Here is a 21694-nt window from a genome sequence, read left to right as displayed (position 1 = left end):
AGGTATGTTAGTAAGGACTTAGATGATTATGATTTTTGTATCTCAGATTGGCTACACTTCAAAAGCAAGTTACACTGTCATTCTAGTGTTAATAGAGAATTTCCATTAACAACAGCAACAACTTGTATTGACATAATTGCCCTTAACATAGAAAAATGCACCAAGTGGGCTTCACAGGAGTGTTAATTCCCAGACCTAAGTTTCTGGACTTAATTTAAAATCGCTACACTATTACTAACGAGGAAAGACAATTGGCCTGGCCACCTTAATTAATACATACAGGAATTTCCTAAAAGAAAACACCACGCATCCCCGCTCCCCATTTCAGCATTCAATTGTTTCTTAAATGATTCCAGGTCTTTGTCTTGTGATCTCGATAGGTAGTGTGGAGGAGGCAGGTTCGAGTGAGGCATTCAAGAGGGCATTGGATGATTATTTAAATAGAAACAATGTGCAGGGTTACAGGGAAAAGGCAGGAGATTGGCACTAAGTAAAAATGCTCAGAGAGCCAGTACAGACACAGTGAGCCGAATGGCCTCCTTCTACACCGTAACAATTCTGTGATTCTATATCTTTGTGCAATGCCCCACAGTAACACCCCCTGGTTCCTTCTGCTCTTGTCCCCAGCTTCTCTCTGTCCGTTTCAAGCTGCTCCAGCCACAGGCTGCTCCCAGGTTAATTGCCTTACAGTCTGTGAAAACAGCAGAGATATATTAAAACTGAGCAATCTTCCCGTCTGCTTGGCAATGTGACACACACGGTTTGTTTTTCAGATGGAAATGCAAATCAGTTATCCATAACTTTTAAACTTTTCCTTTGATCTGAAAAGCCTATGGATACTTCAGAACCTTCCCTTGTTTATCAGCTGCCTTCAAACCTTCTTTGGTCTGGCGGAATTATATGGGGCAGAATTTTCTGCTTGACGTGTGGGGGGGGGGGGGGGGTGAGTGTGTGTGTGTGTGTGTGCGCAGGCCCCCTCACGTCAGTACGTAAAACGACGCGTGGTGACGTCGGGCGAGCGTCCCGAAGTCACCGCGCACCATCGCGATATTTCACTGAGCAAGCGATGAAATTCGATGCACGCCCACCATTAATTAATGGGCTAGTTAAGGCCCCTAAATCGTCGATCGATGCTGGTTTTCAGGCGCCTGTGCGATCTTCAGGTCAGCATTAGGGTGCAACAGGCAAGCGGGTAAGAGACTTTTTAATAAAACTCATCCACGGGCAGGATAAGAGGGCTCAGTGGGGTTGTCAATCTGGTCTGAGAGTATTTATTGGAGAAAGTATTTTAAACTTGCCTGTGTGATCTGCAGCAGTTCAGAACGAATTCCAGCAGCTTTCTGTGCACTTTGAACCTTCAGCTCAGCACTCTGCAGTCAGTAATCCTTATCTGGCCTGCAGTTTTCCAGAGGCCTCCACTTAGCCTGGGTATGCGTTCTGACATGTCCACTGGAGGCAGCTCCTCTGAGGAGGAAGGGAGGGATAGAATAAGGAGGAGGCCAGGAGTGCACAATCAACCTCCAGGGGAGCCACCTTTGGGGGCACAAGGGCAGGCACAAGGAGTGCAGGGCCAAAAGGTAGTCCAAGGTGGAAGGGGCTGCAGAAGACGCCGCTATCCTGCTGCCAGGGTATACAGGCGGCAATGCAGCTACCTCAATATGACTGAGGTGCAGTGCGGAAGGAGGCTCTGACTGTCAAGGGAGACAGTCAACTACATCTGTCAGATGATTGGCCCTGAGACCTCTCCTAACTGTTTGGGCGGACACCCCATGCCAGTTGCTCTGAAGGTCACAGTTGCCCTCCACTTCTATGCCTCTGGCTCCTTCCAGGGCTCAGTGGGTGATCTTTGCGGTGTCTCCCAATCAGCTGTGCACACTTGTGTCATGCAGGTTACAGACGCTGTGTTCAGGTGTTCATCCACTACCGCTGGGACGAGGCCAGCTAGACACAGCGAGCCAGAGGCTTCGCGGCCATTGCTGGCTTCCCCCGTGTCCAGGGTGCTATAGACTGTACACATGTGGCCATCAAGGCACCAGCAGGTGAGCCCGGTGCCTTCATCAACAGGAAGGGCTTCCACTCCATGAATGTGCAGATAGTGTGTGATCACAGGATGCTGATTCTACAAGTCTGTGTGAGGTACCCAGGCAGCTCCCACGCCTACATCCTCAGACACTCCCAGGTGCCGGGGCTCTTCAGTGCTCTGGCTCGACTTGATGGATGGCTGCTGGGTGACAAGGGCTGTCCCCTCAGAAGGTGACTCATGATGCCTCTCCGCCATCCAATATCAGAAGCTGAGCAGCGCTACAATAAGAGCCATGCCTCCACAAGGGCTATGGCGGAGAGAGCCATCAGTCTTCTCAAGATGCGCTTCCGCTGCCTGGACTGCTCGGGGTGCACTCCAGTACCCCTCAGACTGTCTGTGTAGTGTAGTGGTTGCATGCTGCGCTCTCCACAATCTTGCACTGGAAAGGGGGGACACAGTGGACGATGAAGACATTGACGCGGTGGATGCAGCTGCACACGATGAGTCCAGCACTGATTCTGAGGATGAGGAAGCACAGGGGAATGATCAGGGGCTAAACACTGACCCGGGACTACACCAAGGAAGCAGGGACACCCGGGAGGCTTTAATCCAACAAACCTTCAGCTAGCTCACCACAAATGGATCAGAAGGACCAGCCTTGCCTGGCGCTTCCATACTCGGTACTTTAGTGCTAAATCTACCACTTCAGCTGCAACTAAGGGCTTTAGACATAAACTTCAATGTCCACTGAAACACTCATGACATGAATGTAAAACATACAAATGCAGAACAAAGGAGCCACCCTCAGCCATGGTAACACATCTGTTTTTAATTTTCACCATCACTAGGTCATGCGAAGTCCAAACAAAACATTTTTCAAGCATAAACAAATAATAATTCCCTAATCTAGGGCCAACAGACAAGCACCAGTGAGAAACCCGTGGTGTGCCTTATGCTTACGTTTACCAGTGCTACGTCTTGGTGCCGCCCCGTCGCTCAGAGTGGCATCTGAGACAGCCTGCTGTCCTGTTGGCCTCCATGACTTTGGCGGCCATCCTCTGGCCTGTGGAGCCTGTGCTGGCCCCGCCTGGGAGGGATCTGCCAGGTCCACAGCTGGCATCTCCCCAGTTGTCACAGCCGCACCCAATGAGGCGGTCACTGGGAGAGGGGCGGTGTAGCTGTTGCCCTCATCCAGAGCGCCGTGACCAGAGCGCCGTGAGAGGAGCCCGCAGAGACGCCAGGCAGCTGCTGCGCCGACGTGAGGTCGCCCCGGACCTCCCTGCTCACCGTCGATGGATGGGCAACGAGCTGGGAAGCTTGAAGCCCACGCCATCTCCCACATGGCACTGACCAGCTGTGTCCACTGGCGCTGTGAGGGCTTGCAGGTCCGAGCGTAACCGCAGGAGAACCTCATTGTTCTCCTGGAGGCCCCTCTCCATGAGAGTCGCCACTCTCTCCATGGAGGAAGCATGACACTCTGCTATGAGGCTCATTGCATCACTGATGCTCCATGTGGACTCCTCCACCACAGACACCAAGTGAAGCATAGTCTCATGCAACACTCCCAGATGCTCCCACACACCCGGCCGCATTTCCTGCAGCTGCTGCGTCGCGGACCACTCCAGAGGCACATCGTCACACATCGACTGAGCATGTGCCTGGTCCCCTGCAGTCCTCCGACTGCTGGCGCCATCGGCACCCTCTGTCTCTACCATCTCCTCCAGCGATTGTGAAGTGCCCTCTCCACTGTGCCCTGGGACACTAGCTGATGTTGCAGTTCCCACCGATGTGCTAGTATCTGCGCTGGTGCCTGCCTCGCAGAAATGATGTGACGCAGGTGATAGTTGAGGGCCCTCCGGTGTGAGAGGGGGCATCTGGAATTGCGCCTGGCAGACAGGCCCTGATGATTCTGAAATTAACAACAAGGACAGTGGATCAGTTAGCGTCCACACAGTGACACACTTCATCCCTTTCCCCCTGGCTCATTCTGTGCTCAACCTTCCAGAACCTATGGAGACGGATATTGGTGGGCTGGCAAATAGGAGGATACCCTCACATTACAGGCGGATACAGACGGGCTGGGCAGATGGCCTAAGGAATGCCAAATGGAATGTTATGTGGATTAGTGTGAGGCGATGCACTTGGGCAGGAGAAACAAGGTACAGGAACACACATGGAATGGTAGGACCATGGAAAGTAAAGAGGATCAGAGGGACCTTCCTGTAATCGGACAGGTACATAAGGTGTTTAAGAAGGTAAATGCCATACTTGCCTTTATTAGCCGTAGAATAGATTATAAGAACAGGGAGGTCATGTTGCAAGTGCAGAAAACGCTGCCTAGGCCACAGCTATAGTTCTGCGTGCAGTTGTGTTATGCGCTTCACGGGAGGGATGTGATTGGAGTGGAGAGAGTGCAGAGGTCATTGACCAGGATGCTGGCTGGGCTGGAGAGTTTGACTTATGAGGAGACATGGCATAGACTGGGGTTATTTCCCCTGGAGCAGAGGAGATTGAGGGGTGACATTATTGAGGTTTATAACATTGAAGGGCATAGATAGGGGAAATAACCCCAGTCTATGCCATGTCTCCTCATAAGTCAAACTCTCCAGCCCAGCCAGCATCCTGGTCAATGACCTCTGCACTCTCTCCACTCCAATCATATCCCTCCCGTGAAGCGCATAACACAACTGCACGCAGAACTATAGCTGTGGCCTAGGCAGCGTTTTCTGCACTTGCAACATGACCTCCCTGTTCTTATAATCTATTCTACGGCTAATAAAGGCAAGTATGGCATTTACCTTCTTAAACACCTTATGTACCTGTCCGATTACAGGAAGGTCCCTCTGATCCTCTTTACTTTCCATGGTCCTACCATTCCATGTGTGTTCCTGTACCTTGTTTCTCCTGCCCAAGTGCATCACCTCACACTAATCCACATAACATTCCATTTGGCATTCCTTAGGCCATGAGGCCATTAGGGATGAGTAACCTGGTGGCATTGATTTAAGGTAAGGGGCATGAGGTTGACAGGTGATGTGATGAACAACTTTTGCACACAGTAATGTGGGACACACTGCCTGAAAGGGTGGTGGACGCAGAAACCCTCCTAACATGTAACAAGTATTTGGATGTGCAGTTGTGATGCCATGGGGATAGTGATTGGAAATGGGATAAGGCGACTTTGGAAGGTGCTTGACATGCGCATCTTCGAAGGGCCAAGGGACTTTTGTCTATGACCCACACCTCTGACTCTATCAGTCTGTGAATGAGCAGTGTTGCAACAATAACAAATCAAACAATCATCAGTGCTGTGGATGGTGGGAAGACAGAGCAGATGTCACTGTTGACCTCAAATAACTGGCCGCTCCACCCCAGCCTCACCGACACCAGTGAACCTGGGCGCATGGCGCCTCTCAAGCCCCAGGGCCTCCTGCTCAAAACGGCTCAAAATCATGAGCTGGGCCTGGCCTCCTCCAGTCCGCAAACACTCACATGCATTGTGAGAATTCTTCTCCTGGAAAACAGAGAAAACCATTCATTGCAGCTAATCGCACATGGACTCTGCACACACACGCCGTATCCCAATCACAGTGGCCCATATCAGGCCTCCAGTGCCTCCTCTCCCCGTGACTGCTGATCAGTCACACAAAGATAGTACGCCTGCTCCCAACGGCTACCTTGGACACATTCTGCATCCATCACTTTAGGAAACACGTGGTCTTAGCTCCCTTAGCAAGGAAGAGCAACTATGTGCAGCATTGAGGGCAGCAGATGGCTCTTGGCCATGAGACGTTGAGGCTTCCCTTCCGCCATCTCATCACCGTGAATAGGACATATGTTGGAGTTCTGAGTATGCGCCTAGCTGCATCTCCTGCAGGTTGCCCCCAGACTAGTCATGTGCGACTAAGAGCAACACATGGTGCAGGGGAGAACTCATCTCCTCATGAACCACTCAGGCTGATGTAAGCATGGGCACTATCTGCCTGCCTACCCAGCATATGAGAAATGCCCTGCGTGATTCAATGCAGTCACGACAGTAAGACTTGGGTTGGGTGGGGGCCCTCAAAGGCTAAGGCTACCTGCTGGGTTACATGCCCAATGCCAACATGGTACTCACCCTTCCAGAGCGCAACAAGTCATTGAAGCGCTTATGGCACTGGATCCAGGTGTGCCGCACCACATCGCGGTAGCTCACCACCTCCTCCCAGGCACGTTTGGTCATGTGGTGGTGTGGGTGGTGGGGGGGGTTTCTCCTCCCGTCCTGGGGACCAACACCTCCCGCCGTGCTGCCCCCTCCTTGAGGAGGGCAGCAAGGCAGTCATCAGAAAAGCGAGGGACACATTGGCCCCCAGCTGGCCTGCCCTGCTCCTGTGGCAGACCCTGCAGCCTCCCCTGCTCCTGTGACAGACCCTGCAGCCTGCCCTGCTCCTGTGACAGACCCTGCAGCCTGCCCTGCTCCTGTGACAGACCCTGCAGCCTGCCCTGCTCCTGTGGCAGACCCTGCAGCCTGCCCTGCTCCTGTGACAGACCCTGCAGCCTGCCCTGCTCCTGTGACAGACCCTGCAGCCTGCCCTGCTCCTGTGACAGACCCTGCAGCCTGCCCTGCTCCTGTGACAGACCCTGCAGCCTGGCCCTGCTCCTGGGGCAGACCCTGCAGCCTGCCCTGCTCCTGTGACAGACCCTGCAGCCTGGCCCTGCTCCTGTGACAGACCCTGCAACCTGGCCCTGCTCCTGTGACAGACCCTGCAACCTGCCCTGCTCCTGTGACAGACCCTGCAGCCTGCCCTGCTCCTGTGACAGACCCTGCAGCCTGCCCTGCTCCTGTGGCAGACCCTGCAGCCTGGCCCTGCTCCTGTGGCAGACCCTGCAGCCTGGCCCTGCTCCTGGGGCTGACCCTGCAGCCTGGCCCTGCTCCTGTGACACACCCTGCAGCCTGGCCCTGCTCCTGGGGCTGACCCTGCAGCCTGGCCCTGCTCCTGTGGCAGACCCTGCATCCTGCCCTGCTCCTCTGCCCTTCCCTCCGGCGTGCCCTGCTCAGCAGACCCCCCTGCGGTGTGACCTCGACATGGCCATTGTGAGCAGCCTGCAGGAGGCTGCCAGGCATTCCTTTGAACAGACTGCTGTGTCACCATTGGACCTGGCGGCCTGTGCACACCCACCGCAGCCCCCACACTCCCGCTATTCACAGGAGTCGGAAATGCGCTGGGCGGGCCTTAGTTGGCCTGCCCGCGCAAAATGGCGGCGCAGCGCCGATTGGGTCCTGCTCCCTCCGCCCGACAGGCAGAAAATTCTGCCCATGAATAATTTAAACGCTGCCCTGAGTCCTCACAGACCATCTTGAGATACTGAATGAGGCTCCCATTGTTTAACTTTTAGCACCTCACATTATGGCTTCACCAACATAACTTTGGGCCATCTGTAATTACCCCTGGCCTGTCTGCCAGCCCCTCGAACCAGGTGTTGTTCCGTTTATCCTATATTTAAAAATTGCAATTTCTAAACTATAATTAAACTAAAAATAATCATATAATATACACATTTCTAACAATCTCTACTACTCTTCCTCAAGCTGTATTTTGTATTTTTGAAGAATTTCCTGATATTGATCATAAATTTGACTTTTTACCACTTTGAATCTGTATCTATGTCTCATTCTTGCAATTTGAATTAGAGATGGTCCAAATTTATCTTTTCTATCTCCTTAACTATACTACTATTACACCCATCACTGAAGGAGGGCCAAGGTAATGTTTTCACCTGTTTGTTGTCTGTAAGCAATATATCTCAAAAACTAATGGGTGGATTTCAACAAAACCTGGTACATGCATAAGATAGAACTGATGGGTTTTTGCAAGATGCAGACATGGATCCAGGAATTTTCTAAAGCATCTGTTAACATTGGGAGATCGGGCAAATTGACTTTTTTAAAGAATGGTGTGGGTTTTCTGATTTGGAATGTTGTGGATTGTCTCAATTGGCGGTGAATTTGTCACAGCTGTCAATGTGTGAGCAGGCTGTTAGATGTGGATTGGCCTGAAGCCTTCTCAGTGAGATGGAAGCTCTTAATAAAAATATTTCCTTTTTCTGCTCTGTAATTACAGAGCATCAACCAGGTAGGGAAAAACCTCAAGGAAGAACTTCATAATTGTAATAATGCTGAGTTAACACAGCGTTGGTGGGGCACGCGCTCTACTGAGTGCTTTCTTGTTTGTATATGGTCCACCTCTTGAAAGTCTGGATTCCTTGAGTCCCTGAACAGACATGTAACATTAGGGATCAGCCTTGTGGATCTTCTGTGTACAGCCTTCAGCACCTGATTGTCTCCCCTGTGCCTTGGCAGTGAGAACTGGGCTCAGAACCTTGTGTAATCTTACAGATTACAGCCATGACTTCCTCTGACTTGCAATCTACAGTTTTGGCTATGTAGTTCAATGTTCTATTTGTTTCATAGCTGCTCTGAATTAGTTGGACATGCTGAACATTAAATCTTTTGAGATTCCTAGGTCTCTTTCAAATTCACCTGTAGCAATTTCAAGACCTTTCATGAAATGCACGTGTTGCATATTTTTCCTTCCTATGTGCAGCACTTAACATTCGTCTGAATTAAATGTTATCAGCTGCTGTACTCCCTACTCGCATCTTTGTAACCTCTCTTAATGGCCAAGATTTTTCAAATTCCTCAGTGGTTTTTCTAGCATTTCACAATTACACCTAATTCTTCATTGCACTTCTGTCCTTGCAATTGTTGTAGAGAGCCTTATCAATAGATGCAGCAAAGAAAAATGCCAACACTGGTTAGAAAGACTGTCTTAGAACAGCATTTCTCAACCTGAGGTCTGCAGACCCTCGGGGATTGGTAGAGACTTTCCTGGGGGCCTGCGAAAAAGTTGAGCAGTATGCAAATGGGCAACAGGCTTTGTACAAGCCAGGGGATGGGAGCCAGGTGCAGCCCCCACATGAGTGGACTGGCTTCCTCAGCTCAGGAAGAGTGCTGAGAGCCACAGGAAGATTGTCAGGAAAGCACGCGGTTACCGAGGTTGGTGTTCGATGTCAGATGAGCTCAGCCTTGTTCGAGAGGGGAGTTTTTAAAACATATTTACGTACTGCTTAAGCTCAGAGGATTCCAAAATATAAATTCACGCAGCTATCAATGAGTAAAATGTAGTATTATAGTTTAGATGAGTTTGTCTGTGATTACCAATCCACTTGAAAAGAGATCCTTCTACCAAAAAAACCAGTTTTAGAATATACCTCCATCATTATTGGATAACACAGGGTGAACAGTGGAGATGGGCAAAAGGTGGAGGCAATATGAAAGAAGTGAACTGGGAGGGGGAGGAACAGCTTGAAAGGTCTATTTAAAAAATATATTCTGAAGTTTGTTATGCAGTAAAGATATAACTGAGTTTGCAATATATTTACAAACACTTCTAGTTATTACCCTCTCTTCTAAGTAAAAATGGAAAACAAATATATAACTGCTTGATGCAAATTTTTACAACCAAGTTACTACATTCAAATAAGATAATGTACACCATCTTAATTTTCTGGCCTTGTAGTTTTTACATTTTATAATTTTGTCAATTTTATACATCACTGCTTTTCAATATTGTTAGATAATACCATGTCAAAATATTAACGGCAAGATAAACATCATGATTTAAAACCTAAATTACGAGCACAAGGAGTTGTGTATCTTTGGGGTAGAATTTCATGCTTTTGTGACACTTGTTCACAAGGGATTGCACTCCTTTTGATTGGAGGTATTGTCACAACTTGACAAAGGCATCTCCTCATACGTCCTCATTGCGTTTTATGGATTAATCAAATGAATTTATACTTTCCTCTACCCGAATGCAATCTTGTCATATGGGAAACACGGGCATAAATATACTTTTAGCAGTGGGCAGCATTGCAGTTTAGCAAATTTCTAACTTTGGATCTCAAGAAATATTCTCTGGATACTGAAAATTTTGAGACACAAATGGGAGAGTTATTGACATGCCCTGCTGTTTTGTATGTTAGGATATTTGACCTTTGTAATGTCTGTTGGGATCCTAGAGTATTTGTTCTCTGCATCCCACTTATCAATTATTAAAGAAACAACTTGCACTTATATGATTCCTTACATCCTCAGGACATCCCAAAGTGCTTCACAACAAATGCTGTATTTTATAGCCACTGTTGAGATGTAGGCAAATGCAACAACTAGTTTGCAAAGCAAGGCTCCATAAGCATTGAGATAAATAACCAAATGAACTATTTTAGTTAAGGAATGAAGATTGGCTAGGACAAGAAGAAAACTCCCCTGCTCCTCTTCAAATAGCGCCATAGGATTTGTTTCTGTGCATGCGAGAGAGGATAAAGTTTTGCTTTAACATCTCATCCAAAAGAGGGCACATCCAACAGCTCAGTCCTTCAGTACTGCATTGATGTATCGGCCAAGAATATGTGCTCAGGTCTTTGGAGTGGGCTGACTCAGGTGATAAATGCTGCCATTGATCAGCAACTGACACTTAGTAACAGTACAGATGTAGATCTGGTGATGTTGGTGTACTGTACTCTCCTTATGATTAAATGTGCTGTTTAAATGTACTTGACACATAGTTGGGATAACCAGGCCTACAGTAAAGATATTAAAGTATTGACCATCAAAACAAATTTATTGCATGAAATAGAAAATATTATCTGAACTATTCATTGACATTTCCAAGTTATGTTGTTGATCTGACCTGCATTACATCCCTCTTTTGGAAAACCATGGACTTTCTTCTAAGTAATGTAAATGAGAATTGGTTACAATGATAAGGTATTCCATTTTATCGGAAACTGTCAACTTTTTTTTAAAAAAATGTTGTATTATGAGGCGTGCTACCACAACAATTTTAGGAATTATCTGCAGTACAATTAAGTAACGGGATGTAAGTTTTCTCCAAATGAGATTGAAGACTTGAGTTTTATAAGATCATACTTTCTTTTAAACAAAAATAAAAATACCTGGAAAAACTCAGCAGGTCTGGCAGAATCTGCGGAGAGGAACACAGTTAACGTTTCGAGTCCGTATGACTCTTCAACAGAACTAAGTAAAAATAGAAAAGAGGTGAAATATAAGCTGGTTTAAGGGGAGGGGGGTAGAGCTGGATAGAGGGCCAATGATAGGTGGAGATAGACAAAAGGACAAGGAGGTGTTGAAGGTGGTGATATTATCTAAGGAATGTGCTAATTAAGGGTAGAAAGCAGGACAAGCAAGGTACAGATAGCCCTAGCGAGGGTGGGGTGGAGTGAAGAGAAGGGATCGAAATAGGCTAAAAAGTAGAGATAAAACAATGGATGGAAATACATTTAAAAATAACGGAAATAGGTGGGAAAAGAAAAATCTATATAAATTATTGGAAAAAAAAGGGGGGGATCGGAAAGGACGTAGGGATGGAGGAGAGAGTTCATGATCTAAAATTGTTGAACTCAATATTCAGTCCGGAAGGCTGTAAAGTGTCTAGTTGGAAAATGAGGTGCTGTTCCTCCAGTTTGTGTTGAGCTTCACTGGAACAATGCAGCAGGCCGAGGACGGACATGTGGGCATGAGAGCAGGGTGGAGTGTTGAAATGGCAAGCGACAGGGAGGTCTGGGTCATGCTTGCGGACAATCCGAAGGTGTTCTGCAAAGCAGTCACCCAGTCTGTGTTTGGTGTCTCCAATGTAGAGGAAACCGCATTGGGAGCAACAAATGCAATAGACTATATTGAGGGAAGTGCAAGTGAAATGCTGCTTCACTTGAAAGGAGTGTTTGGGCCCTTGGACGGTGAGGAGAGAGGAAGTCAAGGGGCAGGTGTTGCACCTTCTGCGGTTGCATGGGAAGGTGCCGTGGGAGGGGGTTGCGGTGTAGGGGGTGATGGAGGAGTGGACCAGGGTGTCCCAGAGGGAACGATCCCTGCGGAATGCCGCTTTTTTCTTTTAAACGTCTGTTTGAAAATTGTTCAGATTTCATCAGTTGCAGGTGACTTTCTGCTGCTGAAATTAGGAATCTAGTTTAAAGTATGCCATCAGCCATCAGTCAACAGAGTATTTCAACTTAATGACCTGCTGGCCAAGACAACCTTGTCATACCGAATCGCACTGTTGAAAAATGTTCAATGATTGGGGGCTACCCTTATCCTGAGTTTACCCTGTATCCTTATTTTAAAGTTATTTATAATATTGATGATCTCATGGCCCATGTTGAAAATTGGTCACTTTAAAAATAATTTTGACATTTTTGTGCTGCATGTATGTGCCTAAAATGATAAATAACTTGAGCCTCATTTTCAAAAATGTTTTCACTTTATAAAATGTAAACATTACAAAAAGCCTGAGAAAGTAATTTAAGATATATTTTTAGCGCGTAGATTTGTAGGTACATAATTCCAGTGAAGAATATATCAGCTACTTGGAGATTAATTATGTAGAACTATGAAATAAAGCTACTGAGGGTATGGCATAGATTTCATGGAGAGTAAATACTTGCTAATTGGGTTAGTCACACCTGGTGGCAAAGTACTCTAGTTGTTTGGTTGCCCAGTCTCAATGCTCAGATACTTTTTTTTAGTGTATTATTCAAATGTCTTTTGGATGTTGGTCAGTATATCAACTGATAGGCAATGCTGGGGGAGCAAGAAGAAGTCAGTGAGAAATGGAAATTTAGGAAGAACATGAGACCGTTTCCTCTGCCTGAAATGTTGTCAATATATAGTAGAAGACCAAATGAATTTCAAGATATTCTGAAGTTTCTATGAGATTTATAAAATAAATGTTATTGGCAGTGATTTTTGTGAAGCTCCACTCAACAACTGCAACTCTAGATTGTATCTGTAACACTTAAAATGACTTCAATACTCCTAATGCAATAACAACAGTCTGTGCAATATCCTCTTGTGTATAGTTGTGCCAGTGCCTATTTTATATGCTACATTTTATTTTGAGTATCACTTCGTGCATAGAAGTGTATAAGTTTATTATTACAGCGATTGTGTTCTGCCATTCTCAACTGCAACTTCCTTATTCATCCAACAGCTTCTGCCTCTTTGTACCACCAGCCATTCAAAGTCTGTCTTCTGGCTGAAGTGTGCCTCATCAGTCAGCATGTTTCTATAAAGCTCATGTTCTGGTTGCCTGCTGTACTTGAGTGCCCAAAGAATGTAAATGTTTATTAGCCTTGAAAGTAAGATCCTAGCTAAGTATTAAATATGAGCCTGGTCTATTTTGGAAGTATTTTCTTCATGGTTACACAGATTAGATATTTAAAAATACTCTGGCTCTGCTGAACATTGTGCTTTCTTATTTTTGCGTTCTTGCAATTCAAAACTGAGAGCCATGATGCAGTTTGCTTAGACAAGAATGGGAATAACGCCAGGGGATATGTTGGCAAAAATACTAGTTGCATGGTGGGTTTTCTCTTGCTTTCTGCCAAAGTCTGTGCTTTGCTTACAAACATTAGTGCAAGGCTAATGTGTTAAAGTGTAAGCTATTGAATGTTACATGTATTTATTTTAAGTGTTCTTTCTTTTTTAAAACAAATTATTTTGTTTTATATTTAAAAGCAAAGCATTTTCTGGTATTTGTTTTGCTGTACAGTGCACTCTCTTGCCCAATCAGGCTTTTCTTCGTCAGCAGGAGGTTACTGCAGCCAGACCTAGATCACTGCAGTTTCTTGACCATTTGTCGATTCGACTTTTCTTATGTGCTTGCTATTTCTTTACTGCAGTGAAAACGTGGATCTCTACTGCCTTCATATTGCTGAGGACGATGGGGAAGTCGATGGAGATTTTCCGCCATTAGATTCCAATGAGCCTATTCACAAGTTCGGCTTCAGTACATTGGCACTAGTTGAGAAGTACACACCGCCTGGGCTGGCAACGAAACAGTCTCTCTTTGTGCGGATGTAAGTTTTTTAAAAAATTAACCTTTTCAATTTGGACCCGCCCTTCATTTTGTCTTACTGTATTCTGTTAAGAGAATTTGCAGCATGGAAATCTATTTTAATATGTTTGATAAGTTTAACCAGTTGACTATTCTACCATGTGGGAAATTTTGTTTTTAGAAATAGCACTAATTAATAGAATATCCTTTTTTCAGCTGTGCAAATTTCTTATCTTGATCAAAATAAGCTAATGTAAAGGCAGAAACACAAAATGCTTTATATTTTTTAAACCATATAATCTGGGGTTGACATTTCATGAAGATTGATTTGTGTGTTATTTTGCTATGAATCATAATTACATAGGTTTCCTTTGCAGTGTTTATTTTTACCATTTTTGTTATTTCCTGAAATACTGGAGAATTCTCTTAAGGATCTCTGCAGTTCATGTTTAATGATCAGCAAACAACTGTGCAAGTATCTGTGGCCATGGCTTCTTAAATATTTTAAATGATCCATTTGATTTGACTCTCCATTTACAATCACAAAACTAAAATCAACATTTGCTGTGTTTGATTACAATTGCCCATACTGGTAAATAGATAAAAGCATGATCCCAGTATTCATGCCAGTTTTAATTCTCTACAAGGTCTTTGGAATACATTGGTTAGAACTACACTGTTGACGTTATACATGTAATAAGAAACTGCAGTACTACTGGCAAGTTAAATAAATTTGCAAAGTAAGAGTAACAGACACTCGCAAAATAACTCTGTTGTATGATTAACCCTCTCCTGACCTAATCTATATACAAGATTGAACAAAATGTATTCTAGATTGTATTAGCTTCGTTTAGTTCGTGCTGTTTTTCTTTATCCCTATCCGTGACATTCTGTGAAAGAAAAATCTGAAATTTATATAACTCAATATCAATGTTAACATGTTTGTACAATTGTCCGTAACCACTAAAGATGGCCTTAACGATAACCAGAACTTTATGGGATACTGATCATATTCTGATGTGCTGATGGTAAAGTTAATACTGCTTGTTGTTTTGTAATGCAGGTGTCTTTCACCTTTGAGCATAAAGTAGGCTCACAAATCAACATTAAGTAAAATCCTTTGAGAGCAGGGGAGCTATTTGTACCTATGTGTAGCTTTGATCTGCATTTTTAGTGTAGAGATAGGGAGCATGTTTCGGACACTCAACCTGCAAAACATTGGACACAAACTAAATGGAGTTAGTTTAAAAGAGAAAAATATATTAGGAAAATTACTTTTTGAAGCTTCAACAAACTTGAAACTGATTTTTTACTGATATAACCTGGAAAGTAGGTAAATCCCAGTACAGCATTAATAATTTCAAAAATAGCTGTTAAGTTTATTTGCAACTAAAATATGCGCAAATAGGGGGGGTGCTTCAGGGTGAATATGTTTGTTCAACAATTTATTTGCTTAATACTCTTGGGATTAACTAAATATACTTTGCTGCTGCAGTACTTTTTTGCTTCATAAGTGTTATTGGTCTTTGCTTTCTTTAGAGAAATTAGATACTGCAGCTGTAAAGTATTTTTATGGGCCAAAGTGCTTTGTTATTGCCTTTTACTGTGTATGGTATTTGATCTGGCCGCATGCCAGCTGCAGATCTTGCCCTTTACATTTTTAGAGCATTACAATAGTTTGTTATTCTAAATCCAGATTGTTGTTCCAGTCAGATATTTTACATTTGGACTTAACATAGATTTAGTACAAGTAAAACTGACATGGTTTCCTTTTTGGCAGGAGATTCTGTCTGGAAAAAGAACTTTTTTTTTTCAGATTGTAACATTTATGGAAATTTGGGGATAACGAGCAGATACATCTGTACTATTCTTTTGAAGTGACAAAATAGGCTAGTCTTATGTTTAATTTGAAATGAAGACTGCAAAAATAAAGAAGATTAACTTGTGTGGCAAAAAAACCGTGCCTGGAAATGTGAAAACAATGCTTTCAATCTTACTTTTAACAGTGAGATCAAAACTTGCAGAGAACATTGTTTAATCCATGATAGGCTAAGCAACACTCCCACATAAAAAAGGAAAGTAACAACTATTTTCACATTTTGCTGACAAAATTTGGTTGCTATTACTGCCGATCAAACCTCAAAAAGTGGTATCAAAGTTGTACCGACAAAACTTGTGTGCATATAAATCTGAGGACTTGAAAGGCTATGAAGTATTTGTACCTTTTCTAAACTTAACTTCCAGTTATTGAAATTGAGTTCACATGCTTCCTCTTTTTTTTCCTTTAAAGTCTGCATGTTCTTTGTACTATAGTTAGATATGTATTCCATAAATCTGATTCTGTTTTTAAAGTTATGTATGACAAGAATAAGATTCATAAGCTACATATTCAATTCAATTAGCCCATTTTTTTTTCCACCATGAGTTTCCACTAAAGAAAATAATGATCAAACTAATTTGGCTGTGGTTCCTGATGACTTTCAGAATTGTAGTTCCAGGAGAGCTGACAGAAAATTGCCCTCCTCTGCAGTTTGATACTAACTAAGGAACATAGGCAAGAAGGAAGTGACTGCCAGTGAGACTGTAACTGAGGACTGGTCTTTGAAGGGAAACACATTGGGGATTTTGGGTAAATTATATTAATGATTGTCTGATTTTTGGGAAAGCATTGTAATCAGGCACAAGAGAGAGTCCGTTGCTTAATGTGCATTCCAGGAATTGATGGGTCTCGTTTTGTATTCTTAATACTTTAAAGAGTTTAAAAACATTTTTTTGTTAGATATTTTGATGCAGTATGTTAGTAAATCAGTTTGTGTGCATGATGGAAAATCTTTCTTCCTTTGAGGGTGAAGAAAGGAGAATACAAGCACTAATTTGAGTATGTACCTACCTTATCCTTTAGAGCTTATTAGGTCTAGTGGGTAGTTCCATTCTGAAGAACTCAGTCAAGTACATGACTTATTTATCTTGAATCATACTTATCTTGTTAATTTTTTTTTGAAGTATCCAACTCCTGTAAAACTGCGATATTCATTTTCTATTGCACCCTACTAAATTTTAACTGATTACAAAATGTTAAACCCCTTTAAAATCAAGTCTGCTCACTCCTCTAGACTAAATGCTCAGTAGTGTATAAATTGTGCAAGTAGTTACCTACTTAGCTAATATGAGTTTTAGGATAGCTATTCTGGAGCCAGGCATTTATTTAAAATATTAAGTCATTGGATGTACAGATTTCAACTGATGTATAAGCAAAATACTGTGGATGCTGGAAATCAGGAATAAAACCAGAAACTGCTGGAAATACTCAGCAGGTATGGCAGCATCAGTGGAGAGAGAAACAAGCTGTTGTTTCAAGTCGAATATGATTCTTCAGAACGTTCTGAAGAAGAGTCATATTTCACTCAATAATTTAACTCAGGTTCTCTCTTCACAAGTGCTGTTAGAACTGTTGAGTATTTCCAGCCTTTTTCACTTTTATTTAGGATTTCAACTAATGTTGTGTTGTGGCATTATCTATGTACAAGGCTGAAAAAAAATGCAAATAGTAATTAGTATACAGTTATGGAGGATGTTAGATTAATGTGTTGAAGATTTCGAAATCTAATCGTGAAGAAAAACGATTAGATTTAGATCTTTGTCAACCAACAGTTATACATTGTTCAGCTAAGGATGCAATTTCCTCTTTTTTTTACATTCTTCCAAATTGTTTTTGGTGGCTTTAGTGCCTTTTTTCATCATTCTATTTTCCTCCTGAGAGTTTCCTTAGCAACTAAATTTTAAATAAATCTAGCTCAGTTTTATTTATTTCTCCCAATAGAATCTATTTTCTCTCATCCCTAAACTGCCAGAACTGTGCGCATCATTTTATTTTAAATTAGCAGAGTGAGGAATAAAAATGAATTGACAGAATTTGGCTACTTTAAGAATACAAGTGGGAAAGGAGGGGTTAAGTGAAATAACGTAAACCTTTAAGTCAGACTGTTTTTTGGGATACCATGTCAATAGGAAGTATTTCAGTCGAAGCCATTGGGGAAAAATGTCGGTTAAATTTGTGCCAATTAAAACTATTACCCACTTCAGTTTATAAGCAAAGCTCAGCAGTTGTCAGCAAAAGTAGTTCTTGGTGTGTGTTTGACGCCTAGCTTAATGTGGTTGTCTGTGCAAGATGTTGGTTATCATGACTGGTAAATAATTGAGTTTGAATAGAGAGAGAGCCCTCATTATCCTCCACCTGTGCCCAGCTGGAGGGGAGGGTTGAGATAAAGCCATTAACTGTCCTTTACTGGCACCACAAAGAACTCAAATACATCTGTGTCTTATTTTCTTTTCTGGCACAATCAGTTGAGCAAGCTAAGCAGGCATGACCAAATTTGGCAACTTCTGTGGACTTTGGCAAAGTAATGTAGCAGTGTTTTAAGGAACAGTCTGAAGGCAGTTACTTTTGGCTCCTGTATGCCATCATTAGTGTTCTGAGTGCTCTGTTTAAAACTAGTCATTTTGCAGAGGGAAACGGGTTGAATAAAGTATAGATTTTCCTGGTGAAATGTGTTTTTCTACTTTCATCTTATTATTTAAAACTGCTTGTTATAGCCATATTTTCCATAGTAATTGCAATGCTGACTGGAAGTGGCATTGATTCTTTAATATACTCCTAGGAGCGTGAGCAGAGTTAGCTTCAAATACCATAGAAATAGGTAATTGTTGTAATTAGATTGTATTTCTGTTAACTTAAAACTTAATAGGATCACTTTTTAAGTCGAAATAGAGTTCACATTTGTACTTCTGGCCAAAAATAAAATGTTAGGCTTTTGATACCTGCATTTTGAAGATTGAAAATGTAATTGGCATTGATCAGAGCAAGAATATATAGCCCGTATTTGTTCCCGTGAATAGTTTATGTCACAAAAATGATCCCAGTTATTTTTGAAAACTAATAAAAAGATATAAATTTAGTTTGCCTGTATTCTTAATATAGCCTTTGTGTGATGCGTATGAAAAGCAATGTAATTTAGTGATTAATATCTATCTTATGAAGTTGATTAGTGATGCACTATATCTGTAAACTAATATATACTCTTGAATAACGTCCAACAAGACTCTAAATCCAAGATCAAAACAGAAAATTCTGAAGAGTAAAGGCTGAAATACACAACAGATTAGTCAGCATTTGAAGAGAAACATAGTTTAAATGTTCCGATAAAAGGTAAAATCAAAAATGTTCGTTTTTTTTTTCTCTTCCAGATGCTACCCAGCCCATTGTAGATTTCCAGCATTTCCTTTTTAAATTTATCATCTTCCTGGTTCCAAATGTCATTACTGTGTTGATGAGCATCACGTTTATTTGGCTCCTGTCCATTGTTCATTCTGATTTTCAAATAACCTAATGGCTGGTAGCAGATGTGCGATGTACTAGTGTTCATTGGAAGGCAAGCTTATGGTTTTTTCCCACTAGTAAGTCACTTCTAGAACAGCTCACTAAGAATGGGCATCCTGGGAATGCTTTTAGTTAATGTGGGAGTGGTAGGCAGTTTGCCTTTGAGGTGGCAATGGCTACAAGATGGAAGATTGGAACTGAATTAACTCTGTCTGGCAGACTGATCTGATACCTTCACCAGGCACAACCTCATGACTCGAGGACTGTATTTATGATTGATCAGCTAGTTTAGCTTATTAAGGTGACCAGGATGGTAAGCATGTTACTTGGGCTGAGATCTTTCCCACTTTACTACAAGGTAATGCACTAATGAGTATGGTTGATCCTGCCTGGAAAAACAGCCAAAAGGTTACCAATGTTCTGTATGCTTTTAGTTGGTTGGGGATTCCTAAGCCTTGATACTTGCCAAATTGAACCTGGTTAAGTTGCCTGTCACTGTGGTAAAGGGTGTGTACGCATCATGTTGAACATAGAAAAATTGTACCTGCGTAGATTCTCTCTGTGCCAGAATTTGTGCTTGCTGTTACTTATGGTCAAATAGTACAGCAGCTTCAGTTAAGGAGCAGCTGTTAAATGTGAATAACCAAAGTTGTTGCCTGAATTGATTTGCTTCTCAAAAATGATATCTCGCCCTTAGGCCTCTCCGCTTTTGTTTTAGGAATTTTCTATATGAGCCCATTAATTGCCTATTGAACTAGCCACAGAAAGATAGTTCACGTCATTACACATCTAAGTACCCTTTCAACAACGTGCATTTTGATAACTGTCAATCAACTTCTCTAGCACTGAAAGTTAAGTATTAGAAGTGGGGAATCCCATCCCTTCAGGCTTTGAGCTTTTTGGTGATATTTTAGAAGCGTCAAACTTTTAATGTAAAAATGGTTTTCTTCTCTCTCTCTCTCAATCCAATCTTTTGTTCCCTCTTTATTTCTCTTTCTGAATAAGATTTAACCTTGAATTAATTTCCTTAAATTCACCCTCCTCATCATTCCTTCCTGCGCTAATCTCTCAATCTTTAAATTTCGTTGTTTGCCCTGTCCCTCAGCCTCTGTACTGAGCAACTCCTCATCCTCAGTGATTTCAACCTCCACTTCAACTCATCATGCTGTGTCTTCTCTGAGTTCACATCCTTCTTCTTTCATCTTTCTCTCTGTCTATTTAAATGCCCCAACCTATATTCACAGCCATCTCTTGACCTCCGCACTCATCAAACTATATTCTCACTAGACAGCAGATTAATAAAGAAAAAAACTCTCATTTGTATAATGCCTATAATGTCCTAAAGCACTTCAGAGTCAATGGTGTGTAGAAGTCACTACAAATATGGCAGCAAGGTCTCATAAAGAAGAATGAGATAAACGGGAATTGAGTGGGTACGAGTGAAAGTTTCGCAACCTTGTTCTGTTGATTTTTAAAGTTCCATTTGGTTGCACTTCTGTTTCACTCCACACTTCACTTCCAAATGGTAAATGATTCAAAGATTGTGTTCCAAGATGCTAAACAAGCTTCATTACATCTGCAGTAAACAAAACATGGGATTTAATTTTATAAGTTGTTCAGTTTTGTAATGATTTTAAGAAAACAAATAAAGTAGGTATTTGAAGTTTATAGTTTGACAGATTACCATTTACCATTGTACAATTAATTTACATAATTTACAGTTAATTTGGACAGATGGTGGCATATTTTCTGCTTTTTAATGACAACAGCATTGAAACCTTTCATGTTTTCTTTCATAATCATAACTTTTTGCTGTTGCATTTTGTGGCAATTTCCCTGAATGTTATTTTCATTTTACTCCAATAAACCCTGCCACCCTGGATCTGCTGCTGAAGCTGTAGAGGAAGATGGAGAGCACAGTTACCTCAGAATGATCACTATCATTAACATTCACGGGTGGTTCACTTATCATTTCTGACTGCAGAGACATGGCAGCCTTTATGAAACGTCTGCAGGTGTAGCAAGATGATACATATAACATTGTGCCACAATGGATTTATGTATTCGGTTACAAAAGAAAAGTCTAATGAAAAAATACAGAAGGTAATTCTTTATTCCCGCACCACACAATTTGTCAGTAATGCCCTTAGAAGATAAGCAGTGTTTTTTTTGCCTATTTTAGTCCTGTCTCCTGGGAAGCTTTTAACTGGGGTCGCATATTTTGGTGTGGGATTTACTGGTGTGTGCAGGCTGTCCTTCAAAGATCAGGAAAACACATATATCTAATAAACCTGAGAATTTTTTTCAGAAATCAAAAAAAAAATGAATGGGTGCACAGGATTGATATTGCACATGGCCCTGTCTCCCAGACAAGGGCCCACATCAACATCCAAAACGATGTGA

The 21694-nt window shown here is 42.6% G+C and overlaps 1 protein-coding gene across 6 annotated transcripts in view; it reads left to right on the top strand.

Annotated features, from left to right (window-relative positions):
• Nucleotides 1-21694, top strand: part of mapkap1 (MAPK associated protein 1) — a 240995-nt gene that overhangs the window by 117043 nt on the left and 102258 nt on the right. For all 6 annotated transcript variants that reach the window (XM_078549907.1, XM_078549906.1, XM_078549909.1 and 3 more), the window contains one exon: nucleotides 13760-13936. In XM_078549907.1, coding sequence (XP_078406033.1) covers nucleotides 13760-13936 — 177 coding nt within the window. The remainder of the gene's footprint in view (nucleotides 1-13759; nucleotides 13937-21694) is intronic.

The sequence above is a fragment of the Cetorhinus maximus genome, chromosome 10 (genome assembly GCF_964194155.1).
Source record: "Cetorhinus maximus chromosome 10, sCetMax3.hap1.1, whole genome shotgun sequence".
NCBI lineage: Eukaryota > Metazoa > Chordata > Chondrichthyes > Lamniformes > Cetorhinidae > Cetorhinus > Cetorhinus maximus.
Note: the sequence above shows the minus strand (reverse complement) of the source record. Positions and strands in the feature narration are given on the sequence as shown.